This window comes from Gymnodraco acuticeps, unplaced genomic scaffold (genome assembly GCF_902827175.1).
Source record: "Gymnodraco acuticeps unplaced genomic scaffold, fGymAcu1.1, whole genome shotgun sequence".
Classification (NCBI taxonomy): domain Eukaryota; kingdom Metazoa; phylum Chordata; class Actinopteri; order Perciformes; family Bathydraconidae; genus Gymnodraco; species Gymnodraco acuticeps.
Window position 1 is genome coordinate 164,871 of NW_022991219.1, and position 24,505 is coordinate 189,375.

Consider the following 24,505-nt stretch of genomic DNA (forward strand, 5'->3'; position numbering starts at 1 on the left):
ATAATAAAAATACTTTGCAATGAGGACACTTTACAGCAAATTCAACAGCACAGTTTGTGCAGAATATCAGTATGAGAAAACGACTCCCTCTGTCCTTAGACCCTCAAATCGTACAAGGAAAGACTTCCAGAGAAAACCCACAGTTTAAAGGGGAACATGGGAGAAACCTCAGGGAGAGCAACAGAGCTTGCAAGTCTAATACATTGCAAATGCTCCTGCTTTGAAAATAACTTTCCCAGACATTAGCCCTACATGATAAAGCGTCTCTAAATCGACCCAAAACTAAGAAGAATGGCCAGATCTGTAAGGCTCGGTCTGAACTTAACATGACAAATATTTTCTCTTAATGAGAATTCTAAGCAAACATTATGAAAATAAATATAATAACCTAAAGCTAGAAATCGATCCTATTAAATTTGTTCTGATAATCAACCCATCACTTTCTGTTATGTGACGTATTGTGATGTCTTCACACGCATAGCTCTTCATGTTAAGATTTCCACTAGTGTTTTAGTAACAGACTTTCAATTGATAGGAGACACCACCTTTAAACTGTGAATTGCCCACGTGAACACTTTCCACACTTACACTTTGATTCACAAACTACATTGCATTTCTGTGTGCACATCCTGCATGTGCACTCATTGAATATTCCCCAGTGCCTTTTACTGCCTTAGCCCCTCACACTAATCAATATCCACTGATAACAGACATGTTGTTTCTTTGGCTGTCAGCCAGAACACTAAAAACATATTACTCTTGCACACTCATACTGGAGTGAAACAAACAAGCTTATCTTGGCTACAGGATCTCCACTCCCTGAACTGACAGTCTTGTTTAGAGAATTACTTAGTTCAATGTTTGCTGAACTTTACTGATAAAAAGTCATTCATCAAGCTAAAAGGAAAATCTACTCAGCTTTTCAAGAGTATTCTTCCTCTGTGTAGTTGCTGGGAGGCAATGCACATGAATAGGAACAAACCATTTTGATCCTTTTCTTTCTTTCATGCTTTGTTGCGTTCTGTCTCTCCCTGCCTCGCATAAATCCAGCTCCATCAGTTTTCATTATGTCTTGTCGTCATCTCATGGGGCCTTGTTTGTAGGTAGTGAGGCTACACCCTCTATAGCAGCACAAGACCATATTACCCCCTACATTCACATGTGACTGAATAAAACAAATCCATCAGCTATTTCAAGGTCAAACTACATTAAAAAGAAAAAGTGTATTCAAAGCAACACTGGATTGACCCACATTAGGGGGGCCGTGGGTCATGTGCAAACGTTATCTTGTAGAGTGATCAGCAGACTGACCTTTCTGTAGGAATTCAGACGAGTCAGACGTTGATGTGATTTTTATTATCAGGTCCAGTCCGTCCCCACTGACATAGACAATGGACCAAGCGAAGCTGATACAACACCTGCTTTATTTGAGGAAGCAAACGTGAGTTTTTAAACCTCTATTTTTTGAAAATACAGGTTTTTTTTCGAGCATTAATGTTGTTCTGGATCAAAAATAGTTTAATCTGGGTGTTTCATATGTAGTAGGACCTCGCCCCTAGGGCCGGGCAATATAAGTTATGATACATTAATGTTGTGATGGGAGACTAGAAATAGATATCTGGATATTGCAAACGTTTATTTTCAACCCTGAATTACAATAAATGGATGTACTTTAACTTTGTATTTTGTACTGAATGTACTGGACTGTTCGAACTGTTCTATTATTTGACTTATATCAACATAACTGATATTTATTAATTATTACATCGTCTTAATATTTTCTTAAAGCAGTTGTCAACCATTACAATATTGTTGCAGCTGTAGCCATTGGGTATGCTATTAAAGCGGCTGCTTGTAATCCTCTGTGTTTTTCTGTTACACTAGGATGGGTTTAATAACATCAAGACATTTGTTGAGGAGGAACTACAGTCGAGCATGGTAAGTGCAGCACATTTTATTAATGCCATACATGTTTTACCATAGATAGCCAGAAAAAATAATGTAGCTCTCTAGTATTTAGAAAGCACAAAGATATAGATGATTTAATAAAGTCATTCTTCGACCTTAAAAACATCAAAGTAAATATAATATAAGTGAATCAGTCATTAGATTTTGTCAGCTTTTGACCTTGTAAACACATCCACTCTCCTCTTCTCTTCTTCTTTTCTGTGCAGATGGTGGGGATGGTGATTGGTGCGGGCATCGCCATAGTGCTCATCGCCATCCTCATCTTCTTCATCTTGCGAAGGATCCAGCTTCGAAGTCAGTATCTGCTAAGAATCCAATCTCACCATGCATTCAGAACATGTAAAAATAGTCAGGAAAAATAAGTATGTATTTTGAAGGTTTTATGTTATTTCTTATTTTTCAGACATAGAAGCTCAGCAGGCGCCCAAATACCGCTTTCGCAAGAGGGACAAAGTAATGTTCTACGGCCGAAAGATCATGCGTAAAGTGAGTGTTTGGATGGCAGAAAATGATAATACTCTAAGCAAGCCTGCAAGTCTGTGTTGTAGTTATCACAGGCTGCTTTTGGCAATATATAAGGGCTATTTTTATAACCAACATGTCTCTCAACAGGTCTCACAGTCTACCTCTTCCCTGGTGGGTACATCCTCTTCCTCTCGGCCACGCCTAAAGAAGAAGCAGAAGATGCTCAACATTGCCAAAAAGTAAATAAGAAAGCTTTCTCTTAACAACAGAAACACTTCTACTGAAAGTTCACTGTCAGAAGTTCACACACTTTCCCATCCCCTCCTCATATCACACTCCTTCTGCTGTGCAGGATCCTGCGCTTCAAGAAGGAGGTGCCAATCCTGCAGGCCAAGGAGCCCCCTCCCTCAGTGCTGGAGGCGGACCTCACTGAGTTTGATGTGGCCAACTCACACCTCCCCTCCGAGGTGCTGTACATGCTCAAAAATGTCCGGTAGGTTTATCTCCTTTTTTCATGTCTATGATTGTTTTATTTTTAGGGGAGTTCATCTTCAACTTATTTTTTATACTTAAAAAAGTGATATTATATGATTCACATGCCAAATGATCACATTTATTCATTCAAAACAAAAACACATTTGTTTATGATAGTATCGTTCGTTCCGGTGCACTCCGGCAGGACTATAGCACATCGAGATTAAGATTAAACACATTTCTTTCACTTGGGAATACACTTAACTATGGGGAACCAGATTTGTTTAAAGTACTGTTCGTGGTAATTTGAAAACAAATGCCGGTGGTGTCGGACACACGAACACGCACACAGAGCGGAGCTGAGCACACACACACACATCATGCGCCCCGGTGACAGGACATCTCCTTCATAAAGCGAGGGGGAATACTCTGGTAGTTCGATGTGTGTATAGGTGTGTGTGGTTAAACGTAGCAGCCTCGATCTCTATTCAGCAGTTCTAATGAAGGGAAACGCAGTGAAGTAAACAGTAAAAGGCACAGCTCTTTGCAGCTGGTGCTGCTCTTCTCAGATTCTGCTGAGTTACACGTTACTGCCTCCAGTGCCCTGTACGACGAAGCCAGTTCAACAGACCCTGGACCTGGACATGTTCGATTTACCCGGCTTAACTAACCCTAACAAACGCGATGTCGATAAGCGGTCCTACGAAGCTAGTTATCAACTCAGTAAATCAACCAGGGTTTCTCTGTCCGGCTGAGAGCGCGTTCACGTGAAAGGGACGGGGTTAGCAACATTTGACCAATCACAAACATGGAGACGCGTGCTGACAGCGCAGCGTCATACTTCATGAATGAATAGTGTAAATAGCCAATCCTGCTTCGTAGTACAGGCCACTGGTGCCGCAGAGATTTCATAAAGTGAAGGAGGTTTTCCTTCTATAAAACAGCTGTGGGCAGATACTGTGAGTCACGGACAGGAATCCCTCAATTTAAATAAAACGAGGCCACGCTTTATTAACTCGTGCGCACGCTTTAGTAACTCGTGCGAACGAGAAAGTAAAACGTGGCCACGTTTTATTTATTTTTCTCTCAATGAACCCTCCAGGGCTCCGTACATAATGAAGAAAAATCATTTGAAACATACAATCATTACTGATTAGTTCACACATGACCTCCCTGTCTTCATTGCAGTGTGCTGGGTCACTTTGAGAAGCCCCTCTTCCTGGAGCTGTGTAAACACATGGTGTTTGTGCAGTACCAACAAGGGGAGTACGCCTTCAGGCCGGGACAGCCTGACAGCAGCATCTACGTGGTTCAGGATGGAAAACTAGAATTGTGCCTTACTGGAGCGGTATGCCTTGCTGATTGTTATTGACTCAGTCCGAGCTTTTATGTCTATATCTGTTTAACTGTCTGTACCTCCTCGATTTGTTAGAAAAGCTTATGAACACAAGTTGCTTGTTTTTTGTCCTTTTAGGATGGCAAAGAAAGTGTGGTGAAGGAGGTCTATCCGGGAGACAGTGTCCACAGCCTCCTTAGCATCCTGGATGTCATCACAGTATGTCACACCGAGTTGCTACACACTCAAATGACACATACATGTGGCTTTTATTGTTGGACCCCACGCACCAACTTCCTTCTCATTGAGTCACAATCACCTGCTGACTCACTCATGTCCTTCACTAACATACACCTGGCTTGTACATTTATCACATACATTGTAGTTGTTATATAGTGTACATTTAAAATGAAATAGTTATCTTTAATCTCTAGGATTATCATTAAAATGTTTGAAATAGATTGTTTTTGATGTGTTTGTATACTGACGTGTGATATTTTATGATTGATATCTTAATAAAACATTGTCACAAAGGAACAACGACATTATTACTTCAAGAATGGTCTAGAATAAGCAATCTCTCACGTAAGAACTTATTAAAATATGAAAATGTTCTGAAGTACTATGTGGGATCTTTGTGTCCAGGGCCACCAGAAGCCTTACAGAACTGTTTCAGCACGGGCTGCAGAGGTTTCCACTGTTCTCCGTTTACCCGTAGAGGCCTTCCTTGCTATATTCGAGAAGTACCCTGAGAGCCTGGTGCGGGTAGTACAGGTGGGTTGTTGTGTGTTTAATTCTGTTGGTTCCTCTTTCTCCCTCTATCTTTCTCGCTCTAGTGTTCCTGTATCGTTCAGTAGAAATGTACGCAGTCATAAAACTGAAGTGGTTTTATAATGTTGTGTCAGTTCGCATTAATGTGAAAAAACGACTCACTTCCTGTTTTATTTGTTTAGATTATCATGGTTCGTCTCCAAAGAGTAACAGTCCTAGCCCTGCACAACTATCTGGGGCTCACCAATGAGCTCTTCAGCCATGTGAGTTCACACACACACACACACACACACACACACACACACACACACACACACACACACACACACACACACACACACACACACACACACACACACACACACACACACACACACACACACACACACACACACACACACACACACACACACACACACACACACACACACACAATACATTCCCATTGAAACATCTGCTGGTGATGTGGTTTGGCATTTTTCAGGAATTCAGCGCTATAAACTCAGCACACATGCTGTTTTTATTACAAATTGAGTTGCAATAAGCTAATGCTTTGTCTCTGTTTCACCTCTCCCCCATCTCACATCATACACATATCATTTGCAATGGTCCTGTAGGAAATGCAGCCCTCACGTCTTCCACCTCCATCTCCCCATCCAACTCGCACCAGTCCCATCCGGCATGGTAAGCGCTTCGGCAGCCTGACTGTGACAGAGGAGCATCGAGAAGCTGCCGTTAAGGGTGAAGCTACAGGTAGGGAGAAAAAGACAGAGAGGAAATGATTATCTGTGTGAAATAAAAATCTTAACTCTCTATTTCTGCCACCGTTTTGGGTTTAGTTTATCTTTAAATTCCTTACCAGTGATTTTCTATATGTACCTACAGGAGGGGAACAAGGGAAGGACGGAGCAACAGTGCCAACTCTCAGCAGGACCATCTCCATGCCTGTGGACATTGCCGGTGAGGGACTTCTGCCCCTGTTCACAGAGAGATCATTTTTTCTTAATGTTCTTCAGTTTCAGCTGTACGATGTGCTATTTTGAGAAGGCACTTGCGTAGAAACATTGCTGAGATGCCTGAGGGGAAGGGATCAGAGTGGAAAGAAGATTTGTTGACAACGGCAACACAAAAGGGTCAGCTCCCGTGTCTAATACCAACCCCTCAGCTCTTCTCATGTCATACCAATCTACAATAAACAACACGTACAATACTTAGTTTCTGGGCATGTTCACGCCTGTCATATTGAAATCATTTTTAGTCAAGCTTTTACCCCCATTTAGTTTGCTTGTTTTTTTATCCCGCTTTTTCAAATGAAGCACAGTGCAATAAGAAGGACTTATCTTTACCCTCTGCAGGTAACGGCATGTTAACTCAGAGAAATGTATGGCATGACAACACAGATGTTGAAACATGAGAACCAGCAGTGAAGTGAAACTGAGGGCAAATCTCACAGTCTCGCCTTTTTTCACAAATGTGTTCACTCATTGATGAAGACAAAGGCAGACAGGTCCATTATCAAATAAAAACAATTTATAAAAATTAGATTTAAAAAATGCAAAAGAAAGAAAAAAAGTGTTTATGAGTCTTCTTACTTTACATACTGTTGGTGCCTGCATGAGTAATGAACTTGAAGTTTTAACAAACAATTCTCAGCCATTGTGCTTTAGCAAAACAAATTTGAAATAATCTGAATACGATCTTCAGAAAATTGCTCCATAATTTGATCTGTTTAAACCATAGGGTTTAAACATTATAACCTGCCGAAGTGAAGTAGTATTTTTCCCCCTAACAACAAAAGCTGATTGTTGAATTAATACTGAATATCTCAATGTCTTTGTCTGTGCAGTTCTACAGACAGGCCTGAGATCGGACTTTGACATGGCGTACGAAAGGGGACGGATCTCTGTCTCTGCAGAGGATGGCAACACTCCTCCTACGTTTACTCGGGTCAGTACACTGCAGACTCTTGAGAAACAAAGAAGATAAGGTTAATTTATCTTGTGACATAACATTTGGTAACTACAGCTAGGGTTGCAAAATTCCGGGAATTTTCAAAGATGGAAACTTTCCATGGGAATTAACTGGGAATTTTATAAATTGAAGGTTGGCTCTTCATAGGGAACTTAAACATAGTTGGGGAAAGTATATTTTTGTATTATCTTGACTAAAACAAACAGATGCCATTCAAGTACACTTGAATATCCATGCCATAGCACACTGCTTACTGCATGGCTATTGAGACCACACAAAGGTTCACAACAGGCTCACAAATGTGAGAGTGGAAGAACTGGTTGGCATTCGGGCAAACCTAAGGCTCTTTGAGCCTGACACAGAGCCATCCTCAACAAGGCTGGACAGTGACGCTGAAGAGGAAGACTCAGAGTTGGATGTTGATGAGGCCCAGGAAGAGCCCGTTGACTGAAAGGCTTTAGCAAAAATGCAGAGGATTGCTTGAAGGAAGATGTTCATGTTTAAAGGAATGGTATGCTCATGACACTCATTTTTAAATAATTATCATCCGATAAAACAGACCAGTCTCTGCCAGTCTTTTTTTTTTTTTTTTTTAATCCGATGACATTATCAGTGATTTTAAACTGATTAATTACCGAAATAACATCAACACTGTGGGCGGCGCCATTTTACCGGACGTGACGTAAACCATGCGTTTGGTTTCGAGGACACGTTGATGTTCATGTTATTTACTGTAGTTACTCTCTTCAAATATGCCTCATTGTATCGCGAAACATTGACACAATTCTGATAGGAACAATCCACGGAATGCTCGGTTCCATCTGTTGCCAAAAGGTAAGCGTAGGAAGTACGTTCGGAGGCAGTGGCTAGCGAAATGTGGCCGGCCCGAACCGAAAGATCCACAGGCGCATGTATGCAGCGAACATTTCAAGTTTCCGGACGACTACTCTGAGAGTATGATAAAACATAACATGGGATTTATTGAACAACCATTACTTAATGGAGATGCAGTACCATCGGTCTTTCTGGTGTCATCACCGACCAGGACACCAGTTCGGCCAGTTGAGAAATCGCCCTCTGCAAGTGTGAAGCGACGGAGGACCAGAAGTAGTGCTCGGAGTAAGAATAAGGTATGTTATGGCGCATTTCCATTGCAGCGGGTAGCCCCGTTTAAACGTCCTTTATCGTCCAGGCCAGGCCAGTTTTTGGTGGCCTTTCCATATAGCGTAGTACCGGCTAGTGGGTATTTTCCCCCAGTTTTTCCGGCCCCATCAAATCGTGGTTCTAGGGCCAGGGACAACGAGACTGAGTATGCTAAACTAGAGAGGGAATCACAGCTTTTTCTAAAGGCCCTGACACACCAAGCCGATATCGGCTGTTCTCGTAAGTCGGGAGACGAAGCGTGTCCTGTCGCCCAAACTCAATTTGGTGTGTCCCGAACCGTCGACCGTGACACGCCTTATTTGGACTGCCTGACCCGATCCATGGCCGATTGAATCGGCCATGGATCGGGTCTGGCAGTCGGACCAAACAATCACTCTGATTGGCTGTTCAGCTAGCGAATCAGTGCATGAGAAGCGATACGGAAGTGAGAGACGTAAACAAACGATTTAAGAAGAAGGCACACACAGACTGCTATTCATATTTAAATATAGCAACATCTTTAGCTTGCATACCTGTTGCCAAAAATCGCAGCGTAACCATCAGACGTGTCCCCACGGAGATGCAATCCGGGTAGTTGGTGTTTTCCCTCTGGGTGATTGGAGTGATGAGTTCCTCCAACGTGTGGAACTGCACAGGAAAAAGCAGAGCGACATTTCTGAAATCTGGCACTTCATTGAATTCCAGCTCTCGACACAGGTTCGGGAAAGCACCGTGAGCTTCTCGCTGTAGTATCCATGACTTCACCCAATTAGTGCGGTTTCTCCTAATTCTTCGCTTCCGCTTCTTGAGAGACTGTTGCTTGAGAATGTCTTCCACAAGTAACACTGCAATGGCTGATAGCTCCAGTGCCGCACGAAACATGTTTTAGATGGACGAGAGGGAAAATGGAACACACAAGCTATTTGTTGTTGTTTATATCACGGTCTGTTCTTCTTCTCTGTCTTCCGGTTGTTGCCTCTTTTGAATGACGAATACACACTACCGCCGCCTGCTGGTAAGGTGAGTTATTGCCACTCACGCACTGAAGTCTTTGCGGTGTGTTCCCGTGCGACACATGGCCAAGACGCAAGAGAACACGGCCAGGCAACAGCCGACGTCAGCGTCGGCGAGTCCTCTGGTGACTGCTTGGTGTGTCAGGGCCTTAACACCACAGTGTCGAATTCCCCGTGTAAACATATGCAATCCAAGTCGTCTGTGAACAGTTTATTTTCAAGCTCTTCAAGCTCATGACAACATATGTTCATAAGAGGATTGTCCATGGCTACACACCGATCGCAAGTACACCATTCATGTACAGGTCTTCCTACTCGCCTCCCGAAATCAATTGCACGAGTAAAAGGATCGTCTCCAGCAAGATCACCGTGCTGTTCATCCTCATCGTCACTGTCCCTGGATTCCTGACAGTTCTGACTACTTGGCTCGAACCTGTATGGCTGAATTCCCCCATCCAATCTCTTCATATTGCTCAAAACTTCTTCCTCGGCTGACGAGTCCGAACCATAGACTGTATATATAAAGGTCCGAACTCAAATACTCCGCCATGTTTTCGTGTGTTTACAAAGTGAACGCATGGATGACGTCACGACCATCACGTGACTACTCAAAATGGCAGCGGCCTGACGGAATATACAGGTTTTGATAAAAAAGAGCTATAAAATCATTATTTACCGGGGAATATCGCTGATTTCTTCAGGGTATGGTTTAAACATAATGTTTCACTAAATACTGAAGTTTTGATTAATTATCTAATGAGTGGAGCATTCCTTTAATGGGACTTTTTGGAGGGAGAAGGGCTCTTTTCATTTAACATTTTGAATGGGACTTTGTGGGGATCTTTGGATGGGGGGTGCATTTTTGTTCATTTTTTAATGAGTGGGGTTGGGGGGGATGAGTAATATTTAACTCAACATTCCTGTTTTCGTTCTTCAATGAAACAAATAATTGTTCAATAAAATAATTAAAACATGTTCTGTTCTACTTAATAAAAAAAAAAAATGTAACAAAAAAGATCTGTTGAAATGTCATGTTTTTTGTTTAATTTGGCATCGAATATTTCCAAAATTCCCCAGCTTAACTTCCCATGGAAACTTTCCGGAAACTTCCCGGAAATGTTTCGCCCCTTTGCAACCCTAACTACAGCAGAAGCTACAGTGGTGTTGCAGAACAAAGACTTCCGCAGGGCATGAATAACAACAATCTTATCCAGTTTATTTAAATATTAACAAGTTTTTACTAGAAACGTTCTCATAGTGCAATCATACCTTTTTTGTATTGTTCAAAACATACAAGTTTTAAAAATATAAACGTGGATTAAACATTAAAGTATGTTAAAAACACAGCGACATAGTATGTGATATTATCCAACACTTAATACGTTGTAATTCTTAGTTAATCATCTCATCATTATTACTCATAGATAATTCATACTTTTTTGCAGGGGAAGCTCTCCCAATCTAAAAAGAAGTCATAGTTTATATTGAAAAATGTTCATGTTTGTGAACCATTGCAGTCTATATCCCAGGACCAGCGGGAGAGGAAGGTGACCGTAGACGAGGTTCCCTCAGGGATCTATCTGTATCCAGAGGAAGAGTCGGGAGTGGACAATATTTTTACACCTGTATCCAGTCGATCCAATGCTGCTTTGTTTGAGGATGCTCAGAAAGAGATCCTCAAACTCATGAACATTGAGGTTTGTTTTATTATTTTGCTTATTTATATAGTGTCTTTATTATATATTGGTATTAAATGGCACTTAAATAAAATGCCAAATCCACTACAGAAAATGTAAAAACAGTAAGGCAACATTTGTTGTCAAATGCCAGTTTTAAGCTTTTTTAAACAACTTGTATATATACATTTATTTCATCATATACAGTATACTGTAGGACCCACTTTCCTGGATTAAGAAATAACAGTAGGCTGATTACATTGTTATTTTTTGCATGAATGAACACATTGTCACTAATCACTCAGCACCATCTGCGGAAAAGTGGTCAGACAGTAGGCCCACTATACAGGAGCTAGGCCTGGAGTATAGATGGGTGGGGGGGAAGGCTGCAGTGTCATGCCACAGAGACATGTGTTTGGTAATATATGTAAGGGGAAAAAATGAGGTAACAAACTATGCATGCTAAATTAGCTTCTTAAAACTTAAAATCCAGCAGGGTTTAGATGGTGTCTGGTAGGAAGTTGTTATTACACATTTAATGAAATAAGCGGTAAACCCTCTCTGTGTGCCTCTTGGCGGTTATTTCTACACCTAATATTTCAAAACATTAGTGTATGTGTAATGAGACCAAAGCATGATGCCTTAAAGGTAGGGTTTGTAAGTTTGAGAAACCAGCTCGAGTGCGCTAGAATTTGAAAATACACGACCGGAGAAAATCTGCCACTTCCTTACAGAGCCCCTCCTCCAACACACACGAACGCACACATGACCAATGAGGGCACGAGATAAGTTTGTGCCCAGATGGAAGGCTGACAGGCAGGTAGGCCATCCAGTTATTTTAGCCGGGCCGGCTCAAATGATTGGTCGTGCTTTTTACAGTACTACAGCTTCCACAGATGACATTTTTTATGGATTTCTTTTCAAAGTACTTAAGATATTCATTGCTATCGGGATGTTAAGAGCATTCCATGGAATATAACAAAAAGTGTATCTCGAGCCGGTTTCTCAAACTTACATACCCTACCTTTAAGTACATGTTGCAGATTTGTCTGCAGCTTAAGCTCCATGCAAGTAGAATGAAGACATGTAATCAAAAATGCTGCTTGATTGACTGTTGTTTTTTCTTTCTTCTAAAATCTAGGACCCATCTTTGTTAAATGGGAAAGTGACTCTGCACCAAGCAAAAGCTGGAGCCGTCTTGGCCAGACAGGGAGACCAGGTAGCCTACTTAACACAAGAATTACTGGACTCTTTTTGTAGACTCATAATAAACTTCAACTACAGAAGCAATGACATAAAGGAATACAAGGGGTCTTAAGTTAGGCAGCTTTGGAAACTGTAAAAAAAATGTTAAGCTGATTATTTAACCCCTAAAAATCCTTGTCATAGAACCTGCATAATTTTTTCATTTTTCTTTGTCTATATTTAACTAGTTTAAGAAGTTACACTTTATTTAAAAATGTTTAACTTACATGTAATAGGCTATACAAATTAAATGTATTACTCTTTTTGCTACCTGTGTGTCTATATTTTATTTATTTTTTCTATATTACTAACATCAGATTCTGGATTTAATATGTATTTGCTGCACTTTGCCTTGTAAAGTATAGTAGAAGTGGAAATAAACGCTAATCAAATACAATTTCAGATGTATGTAGTCAAGGCAAATCATTTTCCTCCCTTTTTTCTTTTTTCTTCTTCTCTCTTTTAGGATGCAAGTCTCCACTTTGTCCTGTCAGGTTGTCTGCATGTCTACCAGCGAATGATTGACAAGAAGGAGGCCGTCTGCCTGTTTGTGACCCACCCGGGGGAGATGGTGGGCCAGCTCGCTGTGCTCACTGGAGAGCCCCTCATCTTCACCATCAAAGCCATCAGAGAGTGTACTTATGTCAAGATCTCAAAGTCAGATTTCTACGAGTGAGTCAATCTCTTTCAAAATTCACGAACAAGGAAAAAACCCTCAATTTTTAATTGAAGCTTTCTGTACAAAATGTTTTTGGGAATCCAATATCTGGATTGCGTCCTGGGACATATTATGTTTCATGTAAATACAACAACATAACAACAAACTCACCAACAAAAAATTATACTGACCATCATTACTAAAATTGTATGCAGGGCAAACAATGTAATTGCTCCCTTTTACAGTCTGTGACCCAGGTACATTGAGGTCTACTTAGAAACCTTCAGTAGTTTAATTTAATTTCCTTCATAATTAATTGAAACCATTATAATTTGAACTATAAATCATCTGCTTCCAATCAGTATTGATACTGTACAGCCAGTATGGCTCATGTCTGTGCCTGTGTGCTGCCCCCTGCAGGATCATGAGGGAGCAGCCCAGTGTGGTGCTGAGTGCCGCTCACACCATGGCTATCCGCATGTCCCCGTTCGTCAGGCAGATGGACTTTGCTATTGACTGGATGGCTGTGGAGGCTGGCAGAGCTCTCTACAGGTTTAGCAAATATTGACCTTTCCTGTGCAAATTGATCTCGGTCAGTGTATTCATTTCCATGTATTGTCTTCTGTAATATCTGTGTTTCTTCTCTTCACATATACAGACAGGATGACCAGTCAGACTGCACCTACATTGTTCTGAATGGTCGTCTGCGTTCAGTTATCCGCAAGTCCAACGGCAAGAAGGAACTTGTTGGGGAATACGGCAGAGGAGACCTCATCGGAGTGGTGAGTCTTTCTCTCCTCAGTCAGAGAATTCTGCCTGCATGTCAAATAAATCTCAGCAAAATCAAATATTGAGCTAAAAGCAGATTGAAAAGGTAAAAATAGCTATCCGTTTAATGTGTTGATAAGCTGATATTGGGTATTTTTGTTTCATGTTGATTGCTATGTTGTCTGATTAGATGTAACCACATCCGGACAGTTTAAATACAAATAATTTCTTTACTAGATTGGTAGTTAAAACAGATACTGTATATTTCATATTTTGAAATATATTTATATAAAAATATAACAATTCCAATCATTGATGTAGGTTGATTGGTTATTTGTCTTTATATTCAACTTCTTACTACTGGGTTCCCACGGACCATTACACATTTTTAAAGGGCTTTCAATTAAGCAATCTGAAAATATGGCCTTAATAGGTATTCAACTGTCATATCTTAAAAAGATAAGCAGTTTGAAGTAGGATTTTCGTCCCCAGTGGCATTAAAAAGACAAAACATTCTTAAATCCAACTAGCCTTAAGCTCAAAGACCTCTGTAGTATAATTCTGTTTTATTGGTTCTGAAACATCTCACGTGTAATGCTTTAGGTGGAGGCCTTGACCAGACAGCCGAGAGCGACCACCGTCCACGCTGTGAGAGACACAGAGCTGGTCAAACTTCCAGAGGGAACGCTCAACAACATCAAAAGACGATATCCACAGGTCAGTGACTTCTCCTAGATCTGGTTGTGGTTGTGTGTGCGGCTGAACTGGTTCTGATGCTTGTCGTGTGTTTAGGTGGTCACGAGGCTGATCCACTTGTTAGGACAGAAGATTCTGGGGAACCTGCAGCATGGTCGCGGGCCATTCTCAGGTGAGATGATGACTAGTAGCATTTTATGTGCACACAAACAGACGTTCTTTAGCATACATTATACCCCATTAACATACTTTCTGTCTTTCTTTCTTCCAGGCTCAGCCCTGAGTCTGCCCACCATGACAGCCAGTGCTGATGTCACCAACCCTGCAAGCAACCTCTCCACGGTGGCTGTCCTGCCTGTGTGTGATGATGTGCCCATTAATGCATTCAACCTGGAGCTCAGCCATGCCCTCAGTGCCATCGGTAGGCCCACACAGTTTTCATTTGTCCACTACACCCTTTTTATCTTGAGTCTGGTATTGTTTGGTTATAACAAAAGTATTCATCATTTACTAATATTAGTTTTATGTTCTTCACTGTTTCTCTAGTAATATATTTTTGCACCACCTCTGTTGTTTGTCTCTCTCACTTTGACACTTGCAGGCCCAACTCTTCTATTAACCAGCGAAATTATAAGAGAGCGACTGGGTGCCTCTGCTTTGGACAGGTCAGTCTAACTATTATAAAAGCCTCTCAGTTCTAAGGGATAAATCGCATGGCAGCGATTAATTATAAAACCCTGCCAGCAGAGACACTTTTCCATCACTTTATTCCTGCTTTTCTCCTTTATCCGTCAGTGTCCATGAGTACCGTCTCTCCGGCTGGCTGGCCCAGCAGGAGGACATCAATCGGATTGTCCTGTACCAGACCGACAGCAGCATGACTCCATGGACTCAGCGCTGCATCCGCCAGGCTGACTGCATCCTCATCGTCGGCCTGGGGGACCAGGAACCTGCTCTGGGACAGGTATGCTTGGTCCTAGGAAATAAGAAAGAGAAAGGGGGGGACATTATATTAACCAATAAGACTTACAAATACAAATAATAATACATGTACTCTCTTTGTCTATTTTCATATGTTGTCTCCGTCCTCTTGTCTCCCCCCTCCAGTTGGAGCAGATGCTGGAGAACACAGCGGTTCGTGCTCTGAAGCAGCTGGTCCTTCTGCACAGAGAGGACGGGCCAGGCCCCTCCAGGACGGTTGAGTGGCTCAACATGCGCAGCTGGTGCTCTGGACATCTGCACCTCAAGTGTCCCCGCAGGGTCTTCTCCAGACGCAGCCCCAGCAAAATAGTACGCAGAAAAGTTAACTCTCTTTCCTAGCTTTAAAAAAAAAAAGTTATTCTTTAATTTGCCACGTACATATATTGTATAATTGTACGCTTTCAGAATCAGGTCCTTTCAAAATTGTAGAGTGCATTTATAAAAAATATCTGGTAAATCTATTGAGCTTCAACCTGAGAAATGGGCAAGAACATTATTTTCTTAACATTTTAGTTTAGAGTTACAGCTTTGATGTGATTTTCATGTGTATATTCTATGTTTGTGCAGAGGGATGTATATGAAAAGGTGTTTGAGAAAACGGCAGACAGGCACAGTGATTTCTCTAGGCTGGCCCGAGTTCTGACCGGAAACAGCATCGCCTTGGTGCTGGGAGGAGGTGGAGCCCGGTGAGTCACGTCTACAGACTTTAAAAAGCCTTTGTGTTTTGTGATATGAAAAATGTAGGTTAATGCAGATAAGGATTTTGTAATGTAAAAATGTTATACTATACTTTTTTATATCAAGGGAACATCTCATGTCATTTTACCAACTAACAACATAAACAGTTATCTAGTGTACCTGACAGTTTGTGTTTACTCATGCAGAGGCTGCTCTCATGTGGGTGTGATCAAAGCTATGGAGGAAGCAGGGATTCCTATTGACATAGTGGGTGGCACCTCAATCGGCTCATTCATTGGTGCACTGTACGCTGAGGAGAGGAGTGCCGTCAGAACCAAGCAGAGAGCCAGAGAGTGGTCCAAGGTACAGCTGGAATTTATATAAATGTTTCAATCATTTCTGTCTTAGACTAGGACATTTTACTTGTAAATGAAAAAGGTTAGTTAATGAGCAGCCTTTAATTCGGTGGATTACAAAATATTGAAAGGGAAATGCTTAAAACAGTGTTGTAGTCAAGTCACCAATTCACCAGTCCAAGTCACTCTCGAGTCCCCACTTTTCGAGTCCAAGTCCGAGTCACCTAGGGAGAGTCGGAGTCGAGTCCAAGTCACCCAAGGAGTGTCCAAGTCAAGTCCGAGTCACCTAGGGAGAGTCGGAGTCAAGTCCGAGTCCGAGTCCTAGTCCGAGTCCAAGTCTGAGTCACCCAAGGAGTGCCCAAGTCAAGTCCGAGTCACAAGTCTTCATGTATTAATCTTAGTGGATACAGTATATGTGTTGAAATGTAGCTGCTCCTCTACATTCCTTTTAGAGTCTATCTCATTCTCCTCCTTTGAACTGAGCCTGTTTGAGCTGGGACGGATTAATCCTGTACTGTGTGCGGTGGTCTACCGACCGCCCAAGTACAACAAATACTTTATAAAGGAGTTCTCTGAACTATTGGCCGGTATCGTGACAAACTATGACAGCGTTTTTAATTGTCGGGGATTTTAATGTGCATGTCTGTTGTATCTCTAAACCACTAGCTAAAGACTTTCTTGATGTTCTAGATGCTTTTAACTTCATACAACATGTCTCTGGCCCTACGCAAGAGCATGGGCACACATTAGACCTAGTCTTATCCCATGGTCTGCTCATTTCAAATGTCAATTTGTGTGAGGCAGCTTTATCGGATCACCTGCCTGTGCTATTTGATTTTATTCTGCCCTGTCATAGTCTTACATCATGCGCTCCTGTCCGTCACGGTCGTATGATGAAACTCTCCACTGCTGCTAGTTTCTCCCCTGCATTTGTAAACTTAGCCCAGTCTGATACAATGTCCTCTGACTCCATGGACACTGAGCAATTAACCTCAGCCTTTCTCTCTTCCTGCACTGGAGCTCTTGACATTGTTGCTCCCCTGAAACTCATGCACCCCAGAGCTAAATCTGAACCCTGGCTCAATGACGTCACTCGTGCTGCCAGGCGTGAGTGCCGGCAGGCTGAGCGCAGGTGGAAGAAGGACAAGCTTCATGTAACTCATGACATTTTAAAAGAGAGTTGGAGAAAGTATCAGAGCATTGTAAAAGCTGAAAAGACGAGTTACTTTTCAGATATTATTTCTAGTCATTTATACAAACCTTGTGTTCTTTTTAAAACCATTGATGCTATGTTAAACTCTCCTTTATCCACTTGTATTGAAGCTTCAACTGAGGTGTGTGAAAAATTCCTCTGCTATTTTATAGACAAGATCTCCACTATTAGAGCCAGTATCTCACCACCCTCTTTTGACCCCTCCATTGACATCACATGCACTGCTGTCTTCCAGCAGTTTGGATCTGTGTCGTTGTCATCTCTTAGTGACATTGTTGCTAAATTAAAACCCTCATCTTGTCCCACAGACCCAGTCCCTCCTCGACTTTTTAAAGAGATATGGGACACTATTAGATCTTATGTCCATACAATTATAAATAGCAGCCTAGAGTCCGGTTCTGTGCCAGTTTATTTCAAACAAGCGGTTGTGGCACCCCTGTTAAAAAAAAATTAAAATATGGACACTTCTCAAATTACAGACCCATCTCGAAGCTTCCTTTTATTTCAAAAATATTGGAGAAAACCGTACTCTTACAGCTGCAGTCTTTTATACATGCATACAATATTTTTGATATTTTTCAATCCGGTTTTAAAGCACTTCACACTACTGAGTCTGCCCTTCGAGTGTTCAATGACCTCCTGGTCACTACAGACTCTGGTGACTCCTTATGTTCTTAGACCTCACAGTTGCATTTGATACGATTGACCACTCCATCCTTATCTCTCATCTAGAGCACTGTGTGGGTATCAGGGGTACTGCCTTAGAGTGGTTCAGGTCCTATCTGTCCCAGAGATCTTTCTCTGTTAGACTTGATGAATTTGCATCGTCTTCTGCCCCCCTATCCTGTGGAGTTCCCCAAGGTTCTATTTTGGGGCCCATTTTATTTTCCTTATACCTTCTCCCCCTTGGACTAATTTTTACAAAACATGGTGTTTCCTAACACCTTTTATGCGGACGGCTCCCAAATATACCTTCCCCTAAAAAAGCAAAACACCAGCTCTCTGATGCCCCTGGTTGACTGTCTTAATGACATAAAGGCCTGGATGGCGCTTAACTTTTTAAATAGAAATGGCAGCAAAACGGAGGTCATTGTATTTGGACCAAATGGTGATGGTGATTCCATTGACCTGGGTTCCCTGCAACCATATGCAAAACCCATGGTCACAAATCTGGGCGTTAAAATTGACAGTGCTTTTAAATTGGATAAACAAATCAACTCAGTGGTTAAGTCCAGTTTTTATCACTTGAGGCTCCTGTCCAAAATTAAACCAGTTTTATCCTTTTTAGACTTTGAGCGTGTAATTCATGCTTTTGTTTCTACGCGTCTAGATTACTGTAATGCACTTTATGCCGGCCTAAACAAGACCTCGCTGGCACGCCTGCAGCTGTTACAAAACGCTGCGGCTCGGCTGCTTACAGGAACACGCAAGCATAAACACATCACACCAATTCTGGCTTCCCTCCACTGGCTTCCTGTCCATTTTAGAGTACATTTTAAGATTTTATTATTTGTTTTTAAATCGCTTAATGGGCTGACCCCAGAGTACATCTCAGACCTTCTACAGGTGTACACCCCCTCAAGGGCTTTGAGGTCGGCTGATCAGCTGCTGCTGGTAGTCCCAAAAACTAGGAAAAAGACCAGGGGAGACCGAGCCTTCTCAGCGGTAGCCCCCAGGCTCTGGAACGACCTGCCCCCCCATGTCAAATTGTCGCCCACCCTTCAAATGTTTAAGTCCCGCCTGAAGACCCACCTCTTTTCCCTCGCTTTCGAGTCAGTTTAAGCTATGTTTTATCGATTGTTATGCCTTTTATCTTTTCTTATGTATGCCTTTTTATCTATTCTTATGTGCCTTTTATCTATTATTGTAATATTATATTTTATTATAATGTTATGTCTGCTGTGAAGCACTTCGGTGAAACCCTCTGTTTTTAATATGTGCTATATAAATAAAGTGGATTGGATTGGATTAGAAGTGATTATATTTGTATGGTCAATTTTTCGTTTTGCATTTTTGTTTTGTTTTTGATAGTAATAAGATCGTAACTTTTATTTTGAAGGAACTTTAACCGGAAGTTAATGAACAACGGAGCAGTGTAAACACCAGTCTATGGTAAACACATGTATAATGACGGATAGATGACGAATAAATTAACATATAGTTACATTGGGTTTTTAGCACCTGGCTGATAAGGGCACAAACTCTTACGTTGGTAATGATTGTATACAAGCAAGGGTGTGCAATAAACAGACCATCATTCAGCCGGGGACGCTACAATTATTATAGTGAATGTTTAAATTATATCAATAAAGATTAAGCCCCAGAAAGCACATGGCTACTTAGCATGCAACATGACACATTCTGCATATTATGTAGCCATGTGTTTTCGTGTTATCGGCTGAACCTTTATTTATTGATTAGATGACATTACTCTGATGCTAGTGTTCAAGACAGCCTATATGTCAGAACTCGATCCTTAGAGTAATGTGTTACGGAGCCTTCTTTTCAATCATTTTCCATTTAACGAGCATTTTGCGCTGCTCTTTCCCAATGTCGTATCAAAATGTGTGAAAGCATACAGCACGATGCGGGGTGGGTCTCTAGACATCTTTAGACTGGAATAGCGGGGGGCGCCCTGTACGTGAACTCGCCTCGCAGGTGCACACGCCAGGACAGAGTACATCTGACTCAAAACAAATCTTGCTCGAATCCGAGTCCAAGTTGGAGCGTCAATGTACAAGTTGGGTCCGAATCATCGTGGGCGAAAAATTCACGAGTCCGAGTCGAGTGCGAGTCCAGGACTCGAGTAGGCCTACTCCAGCTCTGGCTTAAAAACTGATGAAAAGCAACAACCTGACATGTTCCACTAAAATATATGATTAACAGTAAACTTGTGTCCAATTTGACTGTACAGGCCATGAACTCGGTATTTAAAACGGTGCTGGACCTGACCTATCCCATCACCTCCATGTTCTCTGGGGCTGCTTTCAACACCAGCATCTATAAAGTGTTCCTGGACAAACAAGCTGAGGTGAGGAATCTCCTAAAAAGTCATTCTCAAGTTTGGAGTTCAAATATTTTAAAATGTTTTGCTGCAGTAAGGTCTGCCAGACCCTGAGAGGTTTATGTTTTTGAAGCAGTCACTAGAAAAAGGTACCTTTAGGACACTGTAATACTTTCTGTGCCCCCAGGACCTGTGGCTGCCATACTTCAACGTCACCACTGACATCACGGCCTCAGCCATGCGTGTCCACCAGGATGGTAAGTGACAGCTGAGCTGACTGCAGTGGCCGCTTTATCAGATCACTATCGCCATTGGCTGAGTGTTTTTTTTAAGATTTAGATAAGCTCAGGACATTACATCTGTGTGTTAGTTCGTACACTATTTGATAGCTTTAGACCAGCATGCATAAATGCCAGCACATACACACAAGAAACACAAGAAAGGATTTTATTAATTTCATTTAACAAAACTCAATCAATAATACTGCTCTCTATGACCGAAAACTAATTTCTGAAATTGGCATTGTCATCAATTCCTGTATCAAAAAGAATTAAGCATTGAATAATGCTGGCAGCAGACAGTCGAGAGTGAAATGGCAACCTAGCTAAAGTTATTTTCTAAGTGAATGTAATGCTATGCTATTGCACTCAAATGTTAGTGACACTAGCCCTTTTGCATTTCATATATTTATACAATAAGTCTCTAAATATTATAGGCGAAAATGTGTGTAATAGTTTATGCTTCATCTCGAGTGACTGCATGCTCTCTGATTTATGGTTTAAGACGGGTGTACTTCGAACTAAATTGAAGTTGTTGCATTATAAAACTGCTGCTAAATAGTTACTAGGATTCCTTATGCGTTTGTGACGCTCCCACAAAGCAGTTCGGCAAAGCGTGACGTCACCCCATTCAAAGTGAATGGGCAGAAGCGTTGAAGCTTCAACGCACGCCGCCATGTGGACGGGCCGCAATAGTTTCCTCACCGGCTGGAGGACTTTGCGTCTTGTTGGATATAGACAATATTAAGTTCCACTCAACAGTGTAAAAATGTTCTCAAATTCAATGACTACAATCCAAAAACACAAGGCTCAGAGATCATTTCAAAAAGCAGCAGCCATTTAAATCATATTATAGATGATTTACAAGCAATAATGTGTTATTGACTGGGGAAATAAACATACTAGGTTTCTTTAGCCAACATGCATACACTGCAGCCATCAAAGCCAAATTAATTCTTCATTTTTAGTAACAAAGCCCCTTTTTTAGTCTCCATAAACCTGCCGGTTTCAATCTTGTTTGGAGTACACCACGGCCAAGGGCTGAGACAGGTTTGACTTAATAAGTGCAAAAGAAAACACTTTCTAGATGTTTCTATGCCGGTGACTGTATTTAATGATATAATTGCAAATGTGTTCTGTTTGACTTGAGTAAATGCACCATCCCTAACATTAGCTGAAGCCTGAAAGACCTCCCTAACAACCCTGCAAATCCAGTTTGCCATTTTTCTATGCCATTTAACTTTTCAGTCAAATCATTTAATGCTACCGCTGTCATGTACAGTAAGTTGCACCAACTTAAGACATAGCGAGTCTTAAGGCAACGTTCTGAATTATTATAATTTAGGCTGGTGACTGGATTTGAGGGGTTTTCTTATGTTAGCACCTTGTCATGTGTTTGAAATAACTGCTGGAGCAAAGCTTCCTCTCTCTAAATCCTTTTTCCTATCATTACTTTTCCAATCTTTTACAGCAATAGTTTCCTCCCCTTTATCTCTTTGGTTTCTCCTTTTATTTGAGTTCACTCTTTCTTTCGTTGTCTATTTGTTCTTTTAATTTTCCAATTTTTAACTATCTTTCAAACTGTTTTTATATCTAGAATTTGTATTTTCTGTCTCTATTAAACTTCTCTTCTTTCTTAGTAACTTCCTGCCTTTTCATACACTAAATTCATATAACTGTAGATTTTTTATAGTTTATTTATCTCCCACATTTGAGTCTAAAACTCCCTGATTATGCCCTTTGATTATAATCCTGACATCCGGTCTTTGTGCACATAGAGATATCACAGATCTGTCCATCCGTAGGTAACTTCATAGACAAATAACTTGTGTAGTTGCTGACCCCAAAAATGCTGACTCCTCTCCCATGTCCATATCAACATGTAGGATCCAGAACACTCCCCCCTGCTTCCCCCTCATGACTCCCTATGACCTCCCATTTTGCTTCGATCATTCATCATAATTCTGGGCTTTCTGTAGTTTTTCTGGTGTGCTTTTGTCAAACATAGCTAGCTTGATGCTAACCTGAATGTGTCACTTTCGCTCCTGTTTGAATTACATATTTTATCCAGAGAGAAAAACAAATAAGACTAATATCTGAGAAAACTTAAGATTAAAAACCTTTTCCAGTTTCACCTGCAGTTTTCACTTCAGTCTACAGTCTGGAGTATTTAGTTAAACAGTAAACAGCTCTTCCTGATATCACGGACTCTATCTCAGTCTTTCTCCCTCTTTTGCCTCTCTCGTTGCCTGTCTCTCACTCTCTGCCTGTCTTCCTCCCACCTTGCTTGAAGAACTCGTCATCTAACACTAATACTACTTTTTATATGCCTAATGAACACATCAAAACTAAAACTTGCATTACTGTTTTTGGGTTTTAAATCTGATTTACTTAGATCTCGTTTCATTTATCCGACGTATTTGATAACATTCATATCACAGACTGTTTATTTATACTTAGTTTAAGTTGTGTTGTTATTGTGTTTATTATTTCGGTATCTTGTCATCATTCTGAACAAAGTCCATTATACTTCCTTATCAGCCTTTGAAAGGTTATAATTAATTGGCCTAGAGTATGCTTTTATTTAAAATTGGCCTCTTAACAGAACGTTTTGTTAGATAGCACAGGCAGAAGTAAATTATTTTTGTTGACATTGTATTCCCCCTCCTCTCTGTTTTGCTCCTTGCAACCTTTCACTTTACTTCTCTTTGTTGCGGGCGTTTCTTACTCTAAATCTTTCTCTCTCTACCTTTACTCTCTTTCTCAGCATTCTTCTCTCTCTCTCTCTCTCTCTCTCTCTCTCTCTCTATATACTCTATACTCTATACTTTATGTCTTTCCTGCTCTCTTTATCCATCTGTGACGTTGAGTCGGGTCCATATTTGATGTGTTCCTCCTTCTACATCTCCATTTCCCGACAGGTTGCGTCTGGCGATATGTTAGAGCCAGCGCCTCCTACACCCCCTATTTACCTCCCCTGTGCGACCCCAAGGATGGCCACTTGCTTGTGGATGGTTGCTATGTTAACAATGTCCCAGGTCAGATTTTAAAAACCCGCTCACCAAAACATCCTCCTCTCATCCTTAAGTCGACAATCGACCACTCGGCGTCCCTCCTCCTCTTTCTTGTCCTCTCCCTCCCAAGTTCTCACTCGTAACTAACCCCACCCTGACCAGGTGGACACTGGGAGCCCATGGTTTGGAAGGAAAGACTAAATCCACTATACGTCTTTTGATTGAGCCAAGCAGTGCCTCATCTTATACTGGCCAATATTACATTAACTCCAATTGGCTTTTTCGATTCACCCACACAGCACATGTTCTACTGTTGGCTTTGCACAACCTCTAAATATAACTGCTGAGATTTAGACTTTCTTAGTAAGTTTGAGGTTTTGCCCATGCATGTCTGGACATCTATGGGACATAGAGAGATGCATGATGGTCCGGATTCTTCTGGCCCCCTAAGTAGATTTGCTAAACTTTTGAACCTTCCCTTTAATTACCATCAAGTTCTGGATGAGGCTTGTATTCACTATTTGTAATGACCTTACGTGACATTATAATGATCAAACTGATCGTTTGAATATCAATTAATCATGCGTGTTACCTTCTATTCTTTGCCTCGACTTTGAAATTAATTAAATGGGGGGTTATGGACAGTTTTAGCCCAAAAATCTGTTTGCATGCCCCCATTTGCTTTAATTCACCTTACTTTTCTCGGTTTACTGTTAAGGCATGTCAAATAAAGGTTTTCTTCATGAATTAAACGTCACGGGGGGCTAAGTCATTGATGAACAAATGGTCATTTAGCG

General features: G+C 41.2%; 1 protein-coding gene and 1 long non-coding RNA gene across 6 annotated transcripts in view; one reads left to right on the forward strand and one right to left on the reverse strand.

Moving 5' to 3' along the window:
- pnpla6 (patatin-like phospholipase domain containing 6) overlaps positions 1-24,505 on the forward strand; it is a 38,168-nt gene that overhangs the window by 6,932 nt on the left and 6,731 nt on the right. For 2 of the 5 annotated variants that reach the window (XM_034239380.1, XM_034239383.1), the window contains exons 3-31: positions 1,364-1,441; positions 1,885-1,938; positions 2,175-2,262; positions 2,372-2,454; positions 2,581-2,672; positions 2,786-2,926; positions 4,096-4,255; positions 4,382-4,462; positions 4,889-5,017; positions 5,197-5,277; positions 5,632-5,767; positions 5,900-5,974; positions 6,861-6,961; positions 10,659-10,838; positions 11,959-12,036; positions 12,529-12,734; positions 13,141-13,272; positions 13,379-13,502; positions 14,092-14,205; positions 14,281-14,356; positions 14,456-14,605; positions 14,786-14,849; positions 14,980-15,148; positions 15,292-15,474; positions 15,733-15,851; positions 16,050-16,206; positions 20,327-20,443; positions 20,604-20,673; positions 23,616-23,732. In XM_034239380.1, the coding sequence (XP_034095271.1) occupies positions 1,364-1,441; positions 1,885-1,938; positions 2,175-2,262; positions 2,372-2,454; positions 2,581-2,672; positions 2,786-2,926; positions 4,096-4,255; positions 4,382-4,462; positions 4,889-5,017; positions 5,197-5,277; positions 5,632-5,767; positions 5,900-5,974; positions 6,861-6,961; positions 10,659-10,838; positions 11,959-12,036; positions 12,529-12,734; positions 13,141-13,272; positions 13,379-13,502; positions 14,092-14,205; positions 14,281-14,356; positions 14,456-14,605; positions 14,786-14,849; positions 14,980-15,148; positions 15,292-15,474; positions 15,733-15,851; positions 16,050-16,206; positions 20,327-20,443; positions 20,604-20,673; positions 23,616-23,732 (3,355 nt within the window). The remainder of the gene's footprint in view (positions 1-1,363; positions 1,442-1,884; positions 1,939-2,174; positions 2,263-2,371; positions 2,455-2,580; positions 2,673-2,785; positions 2,927-4,095; positions 4,256-4,381; positions 4,463-4,888; positions 5,018-5,196; positions 5,278-5,631; positions 5,768-5,899; positions 5,975-6,860; positions 6,962-10,658; positions 10,839-11,958; positions 12,037-12,528; positions 12,735-13,140; positions 13,273-13,378; positions 13,503-14,091; positions 14,206-14,280; positions 14,357-14,455; positions 14,606-14,785; positions 14,850-14,979; positions 15,149-15,291; positions 15,475-15,732; positions 15,852-16,049; positions 16,207-20,326; positions 20,444-20,603; positions 20,674-23,615; positions 23,733-24,505) is intronic. The other 3 variants (XM_034239381.1, XM_034239382.1, XM_034239384.1) reach the window with 3 other exon arrangements.
- Positions 5,170-9,702, reverse strand: LOC117561771. Its single transcript, XR_004571429.1, has 3 exons — positions 8,662-9,702; positions 5,874-6,090; positions 5,170-5,761 (listed from the first exon to the last, which is right to left on the reverse strand). It is a non-coding gene; the product is annotated as an uncharacterized LOC117561771 (long non-coding RNA).